The 8,382-nt window shown below is 32.3% G+C and overlaps 1 protein-coding gene across 1 annotated transcript; it reads left to right on the top strand.

The window, feature by feature from the left end:
• The first annotated feature begins 4,001 nt into the window (after nt 1–4,001).
• LOC110872384 (ras-related protein RABA6a) lies at nt 4,002–5,927 on the top strand. Its single transcript, XM_022121167.2, has 2 exons — nt 4,002–4,412; nt 5,413–5,927. Exons 1-2 carry the CDS (start codon nt 4,189–4,191, stop codon nt 5,846–5,848), a joined length of 660 nt encoding a protein of 219 aa, XP_021976859.1. The 5' UTR covers nt 4,002–4,188; the 3' UTR covers nt 5,849–5,927.
• Nucleotides 5,928–8,382: the final 2,455 nt, after the last annotated feature.

The raw sequence follows: 8,382 nt of genomic DNA, 5'->3' as shown, positions 1-8,382 counted from the left end.
GGAGTGCCGTCATCAAATTGAGGGTGTGAGGGAGTTAAGTGGGGAGTTGACGTAACACGTACTGATTGGCTGTGGTAAGAGAGGTCACTCCCCACTTAAAGGATTTCCTCTTACACCCTAAGGTATCTATTGAGGGTTGAAGCCAAGAGACCTTTGACCCAATGATATTGGAGAATTCCTCTCAACCAAGTAGTGAGAGTTCTAGCTCAATTGTAGGTATTTTGGTAAATATTAGGTGGCATAGAATTATGAAGTGTGTATTGCTGTTCTAGAAAATAAATATTTGTTTTGAATTTGTCTAAAAAACCTTTTTTATATATTTATGTGTTACAGCATTAAAGTAATTTTTTAATCGAGTTTTAGAATGTGTATGTGAATTATATATATATATTTTTTTAAACTATTTCTTTAATCCATTGTTTTCTGTAGGACTTGAATCAAAGAACTTTCCTTTTCTAACATATATGTTTTAAAGGCTTTGCCTTTGATGTGAATTATATACTCAAGTAAATTAGAAGTTCAAATTTACAATATGGTTAAAAGAATAGAATAGAAGGGCCAAACTTTCTTGTGACCAGCCGTGACACACAAATCACGGATAATTGTTTTGTAACAAGCAAATGAACAACAAACAATTGGCAATCTAGAAAGTAGTAGAGGCAATTATGGATTATGATGTGTGAATACGGAAAGTCTTCAGTGTGAAGCAAAGAGAAAAAAGGCAACACGTAATCCACAATTAAAATGGCAGTCAATTAAAACTAAAAGTTTCCATTTTATTGGGTACATGGGACATATTTTTGTTCAGGATAACTTCAATATGGTATGATGCTATATGTATAAATTTTGTCAGTGGCAACGTTAAAGGTAATGAGTTCGATTCTTACGATATGGGGTTTTCAGAGATTTATTGAATTTTTTCCTGAATTAGTGTATAGGCATTCAGTTGCGGAGCTTGACCAAAATTTCGGAGGAGGCGGAAAGTTATGGGACCCAATTTATATATTGTATAAATATTTAGACAAAATAATTGGGGGAACAATCCTATATAATTTTAAAATTTTCGGACAAAAAATAGGAAATTTTACACTTCTAACCGAAACATTCGAGGGGGGGGACCCCCACTTTACACTAAGCTCCGCCATTGTAGGCATTTTTGCCTAGTGGAGATTGATATGATTGGGTGGTTCTGCTCGTGGCACTATGTCAGTGGTGATGCTTGAAACTTTTTACAGGGGGGTCGAAAACGTATATACCCAAAAATTTCTATAGAACCGGGGGTCGAAAACATATATACCCAAAAATTTCTATACGAAAACTATATATATAACACTACTGGCCGAAAAGTTCGAGGGGTCAGGCGCCCCTCCCGACCCCTTCAAAGCATCGCCCCTAACTCCAGTAGTTCATCGATGATTCAAAGTTGTCGTTGAAAAAACACACAAAATTTATGTAATAAAAAATAACATAAATCAAATATCAGTTTCTACAGTAGCATGAAGCTAATAAAAGAAGGAGAATATGCACAATATATATTCTTTTAAAAAGGATAAAAAAATTTATTAACCCTATAAGGTTTGTCCAACCATCTTTTATTTTTTATTTTTTTATTAAACGATAAATTTGAATCACTAACGGATTACTAGAGTGTCATCGTGCCACCAACGGAACCACCAGATCATATCCATCTCCATTATAAGACAATAATGTTTATACACCAATTCAGGAGGAAACCCAATAAATTTGAGAAAAACCACTTGTGGAAATCAAACCCGCCCAACTATGTTGGATTATTACACTTACATTTAATATTTCTACTTTAATCACCGATCTCAATAGTTTTTGCTTAAATTAAGACATATGTTGTCTTTCTATGAAACAATAATCAAGGAGGAAATATGCCTTCATACTTGATTTGTTCTATGTTCGAATATTCATCTTTTGAGTGAAACAATGTTTTTTAGTTTAAATAATACTTTACGATTTGAAGTTAAGTCTATGTCAATAATTTAGAGTTCCCAAATTTAATACTATTCAATATTAATATACAAAACGATTTTTTCCAAACGTGATAATACTAAACAACATTGATTATTTTGTATAAACATCATACTAAATTTACTTTATGATTTTTTTCCAAACGTGATAATACTAAACAACATTGATTATTATTGTATAAACTATTCAATATTAATATACAACATTGATTTATGTTCACAGAAATTTACTTTACAGAATTAATTTTAATAAAAAAAAGATAATGAGTCGATAAGATTAATGTCAATTTAATTAATATTTAATAATTTAAATTAAATAATAATTAATAATTTAAATTAAATAATAATTATCTACAATTAAAAATGGTCTAGAATAATGACAAGTGTCCCAATATTGGTTTCTTTTATTATACAGTATGGATTTAAAAAAGTTTCAGCTATGTATTTCTAACCACTTAAAAAAGTTTTAGCTAGACGATTAAAATATACTTGGTTTATTCTATGTTAAATTTAAAAAAGTTTCAGCTATTTATTTCTAACCACTAAGTTTTAGCTAGCCGATTAAAATAGGTCTATGATAATGATAATGATGCACTTAAAACTTAAAAGATAACTTAGTTGATGAAAAGTTAAAATGTCATACTTATAAAAAGGAAACCATCACTAGTGTTCTAGTGGTGGCCAAGGGTATTTAAGTTCCACCTATTGTAGATCCGGGTGAGTTTTCTTTTTCCAGGTCTCAAGTTCGAGTCTGAGTGATAAGAGTTTCTCATTGAAGTGTTTAAATTGGGGATCTATTATGCGATGGGCTCTCTAGCGCGGACCCGATTAAAACAACATATGCTAGACCTCCCGACATTCGCGAATAATTCACACCTTAAAAAAAAACTTATAAAAAGGACAAGAAACATTTTGAGCCAACAAATAGAGCAAAAAGTTAACAGGGAACAAATTAGTTTTAATGATGAAATCTTTTCATAATTGCTAATGCTACTTTGTTAGCCTTGTGTAAAATTTAATAGTTTTTAGATTTTAGATAATTCATAGGGGAAACTGCAATTTCAAGTAAATTTAATCTAACTTCATCTTTATCTGAATTAAATATTTGATATAATCTTATTGGTTAAATAAATACAACTAAAAGTTACAAAAACTTACTAATAACCCGTGGCGAAGCTTGATATTTCTGACCGCAACTCAAAATTTCTATCAAACCGGGGTCGAAAACGTATATACCAAAAAAATTCTTTACCAAAATTACATACTCTCCACTAAAAGCTTCGCCCTTTCTAATCACTCCGTTTTCGATACATAACACTTATATTATGAAATATTTAACAAAAACTTACTAATCACTCCGTAATTAGTAAGTTACTTTTTACAATCTTGAAGAATTAATTAATTTTAAATATATATATTTACACGTGATATATAAACACACACAAAAAAAACATATATAGTAAATGCGAATAAAATTTTGATTATCAGTTAGTTGTTGAGCATACACACACAAAAAAAAAACCTCTATATTAAATGTGAATAAAATTTTGATTATCAGTTAGGCTATGGGGTATGCTTTATCACGCTACGTCAGCGCCATGTTAGCTAGGGGGCGTTAAGGTTCTTCCCTTTAACTTACAGAGTGCAGGATAAAACCCCCTATTAAATAAAATAAAAAAAATTATTGGATGAAATGCATGCGGGCCCCACCTGCACACAGCTTCTTCCTCGTTACCATGGTGGCGGACAACCCATGGCGCCCCCACTTTGAATGCCTCGGTGTGGCAGATGGCCACCGGGGCGCTATGTAGCATGAGGTGGTATGATGGCGCCCTCCATACCCTCCGGCCTTAGTTGATGACATGTTATTTGATTAAGACAAAATAATGAATATAGAAATAATTTCTACTAAAAGTTGTAAAAATATATGTCACTTTAACATAACATTAAGTGGTTTACTAAAAGCTAAGATAATTTCAACGAAAAAGTATGGTCCACCGAGCCTAACCTTATAATGTGATTGATTAACTTAGCATGCCTTTGACATAACCAAGGAACGATCGACAACAACAATCATCATGTCTTTATCAAATGTTTGGTAATAAACATTATACCACTAAACACCTCTTAAGTGCTTCATATTATTCTCCCAAAACTTTCATTGTGTTGGTTAATCTTCTGTTATCAATCCATGGGTAGTAGTTTGTTCGATCATGATGAGTGCGATTACTTGTTTAAGACAATTCTGATAGGGGATTCAGCCGTCGGGAAATCAAATCTTCTATCAAGATTTGCAAAGGATGAGTTTCATATCGATTCTAAACCAACAATCGGGGTTGAATTTGCTTATCGGAACATTAAGATCGGAGATAAGATTGCCAAAGCCCAGATTTGGGACACTGCCGGGCAAGAAAGGTGCGTATGATTGATGATTCTTTCTTTTCTTGTCTTCCTGATTTCCATTTCAAGCATCTCAAAATAGAAGTTTTATTGTCAACACAATATTATAAAGAAAATAGAGGTTGTAAGATACCTCAACGGCTTGCATAACAGATCAAATGAGTCAGCTCTTAGTACGCATCTATCTGGTCGGGATGGCCAATAAAAAGTTTCCTTATAGTTAGAGAAACAATAATTCTATAATAATATATTCTCTAAATTATTAAAAGAAAAATAATAGAAGGAGATATACATGGGAATATTTCACCAAAAGAAAAATAATAGGAGGAGATATGTATATTTCACCAAATACTAACCAATTTTTTTCGTCGTTCTATCAAAGCAACTCAAATATTTTTTTCTAACTACAAAAATCAATTTTAAATTTTAATATTGTTCCACTGGTGCGAATCTTTTAATACGTTGTAAATTTAAACGATATAAATGGAATATATATATATATATATATATATATATATATATATATATATAGAGAGAGAGAGAGAGAGAGAGTAAAATGCCAAAAAGGTCTTTGATTTTAGGTCACTTTTATCACTTTAGTTCAAAAATGAAACTTTTTGTATCTAAGTCTTTCAGCTTTCATTTTTTTTTGCCATTTTAATTTAATTGGCAAACTACGTGAAAATGGCAAAAAACAATGAGGTTGGTGACCGGCCATTTTCAAAGGGAAGACCTTCAAAGAAATCTTGGTTTTAAGGTCTTGGGTTTAAATCCTAGAGATTACAGAATTAAAGAAATTCACCTTTAAAAAAAATAGTTATTATTTTTGTAGTTTAATCTAAAGCATGAGGTATTTGTTAAGAAAACAAGTCATTATGTATTAACCGGGTTGGGCAACTTTCCCCCGTACATTTCTAATAGTGTCAATCATAACTTCAAACATTTTAATTGTACGCCCTTATTTATATTTTTGTACATATATTTACCCGTGATGATTGTGTCTTATTGATTTTAGATTTAGAGCGATAACAAGCTCATATTATCGCGGCGCATTAGGCGCAATGTTGGTCTATGACATAACACGAAGGGGAACTTTTGAGAACTTGAGGAAATGGTTACACGAGCTCAGGGAGTATGGCAATCGTGACATGGTTATTGTTCTTGTCGGCAACAAGTCCGATTTGGTTGACTCGAGAGAAGTAGACATTGAAGACGGTCAAAGTCTTGCGCAACTAGAGGATTTGTGTTTCATGGAAACATCTGCAAAGGAGAACTTGAATGTAGAAGATGCATTTCTACAAATGATCACCAACATATTTGAAATTGCAAGTCAAAAGAGCCTTGAAGCTAAGGAAAACGAGGCAACAAAAGTTTTTGATGAGAGGAAAGAAATAATATATGTTGTTGATGAAGTGAGTGCCACTAAACAAACTAGTTGTTGTACAAGTTGAATAGATAGTTATAGATATTTGACTTTTTAGGCAAAACATGGTAATGTGGACTTTGAAATTTAACGTTTTGTTTGGTAAAGATGGAGATGGATGATCCTATTGAAAACAACCTTGTTTTCTAAGAAAAAAAAAACATTTTACAAGGGAAATTTACATTTGACATATAATCTTGAAATTCAAAATTTACACGATGAAGTAACGAAACACATAATTTAACATATTCAATGATTTACGTGATTGTTCAATTAAAACGGAATGACAAAAATTTAATAATTAAAAATGGCCTCTAGATAATTGAATTCACGTCAAACATTTGGGGCAAGCCAGATAGGCTCGTTTTGTCATATGATCCGGGCGTTTCCATCCATTACTTACAGGGGCCGTAAATCCAAAATGATAGTTATGCATGTTTTAAGTTGAGTGATTTTTAAATCCCTTTGTCCTTGTGCAATTGCTCTAAGCATTTACACCTCTGAGAGCAACAACTTATCACATACAGGCCTAGATCTATTTACTTATTAGTTAAATTGAATTGAAATAATTCAAAAAGAAATGGTGAATAATAATATTTTATGTCTATTTAATAACTGAAAACTAAATATATCTTTATATAAAGGAGTTACTAATAAAAATTGATAATAATAAAGCTAACTAACGATAGTTATAAACTTTAATAATAACTAAACTAACAAAGAAACTTAGAGAAAAAAAATAAACAAATCATAATCTTCAATCTTTAAAAAAAAATATCTCTTTAACAATATACATTTTGACCCGTCACTTCATTAGCTTGGTAATACCGGCACGCAAATGAAATTCAACCTCAAATTTTCAACGATAAGTTAAAAAGTCAACATCAATTGGACAACAATAAAATAAAATCAATGAAGAATATATTACTTAATGAGGGTGGAGATACAATAGGAAGTTTATTTGGCTAGGAAGGATAGGAAGTGATCTTGACCATTCATTAAGTTAATCAAGGGCTAAGATTAAATCAGGGAAATTGAAAAGAATAAAAGAGGCGCGTGAGTTTGTTCAAGGGCATTCTAGTCAATCCAAGCCAATAGTTTCTCTCTCCTCCAATTCCCCCCCATTTTTTAAACGTTAATAACTCTTTCATACGACATTATTTTTTTATAAAAATTGCACCAAAAAAACGAGCGTTTTTTTTTCTTTAAAACGAGTATACTATTGCTATATTTTAAAAAAAAAAAATTAAAACCCAGTTGCGTAAAACGCAATAGAAAAACCACCAGTTACGTAAAACGCAATGAAAAAAAAAAACCTAAAAAATGACATTTTTCTAAAACGCAATGCACCAAAAACACAAAGAAATGACTTATTTGTAAAACGCAATGGCCAGAAAACACACAGAAATGTCTTATTTGTAAAACGCAATGGCCAGAAAACACATAAAAATGTGTTCTACCTAAAACGCAATGCACCAAAAACACAAAGAAATGACTTATTTGTAAAACGCAATGGCCAGAAAACACACAGAAATGTCTTATTTGTAAAACGCAATGGCCAGAAAACACATAAAAATGTGTTCTACCTAAAACGCAATGCACCAAAAACACAAAGAAATGACTTATTTGTAAAACGCAATGGCCAGAAAACACACAAAAATGTCTTATTTGTAAAACGCAATGGCCAGAAAACACATAAAAATGTGTTTTACCTAAAACGCAATGCACCAAAAACACAAAGAAATGTCTTATATGTAAAACGCAATGGCCAGAAAACACTTAAAAATGACTCATTCTAAAACGCAATGGACTGAAAACACCTAAAAAATGTGTCACTGTGAACTGTCTGAATTGTCTACGAATTACTGTCTTCGAAATGAGCCAATTTATGGAAAATTAATTTTTCTGATGCGTTTTTAGTACAGCAATTTTTCTGATGCGTTTTCAGCTCAACCCCAGCCAGGGGCTCTGCCCCTTGGACCCCGCCAGGGGCTGCCGCCCCTGGGACCCCGCTACCGGGGGCTGCCGCCCCCGGACCCCCGCAAAGATTGTAAAACGCAATGACTAAATCAAAAACCCAGATCATGAAAATGAAATTAAAGAATTTCTTACATGGATCGAAGCCGATTTCTTCATCAATTGACAAATTTTGAATGATAGAAACACTTATCAACGCTCGAATCGAACGAATCGAGTGATTATCTCCAAAATCACCGGAAAAAACGAGATTTTTTTATGAAATTAAACTGGGTTTTCTTCAAAAAAAGCTAAAGAACACGTTGATCGGGTTCTGAATCATTGATTGGTGATGAAAATCGCACTATAATGTAGTGATTATTGAGATAGAAAGTGAAGAAATAGTTGAAGATGGTGGGTTTTGAAAATGGTGGGTTTTTGAATTTACTGGGTTTTGAAAAAGGAAGAAGAAGGAGTTGGATTGACTAAAATACCCTTTCTCTTTATTTTAAAATTTGCCACATGTCATAATCCTATGGCTTCCTATCCTTCCTAGCGAAAATTAACTTCCTATTTGATCTTTTCCCTACTTAATGATGCCAGATG

This window comes from Helianthus annuus, chromosome 8, assembly GCF_002127325.2.
Source record: "Helianthus annuus cultivar XRQ/B chromosome 8, HanXRQr2.0-SUNRISE, whole genome shotgun sequence".
Classification (NCBI taxonomy): Eukaryota; Viridiplantae; Streptophyta; class Magnoliopsida; order Asterales; family Asteraceae; genus Helianthus; species Helianthus annuus.
Note: the sequence above shows the minus strand (reverse complement) of the source record. Positions and strands in the feature narration are given on the sequence as shown.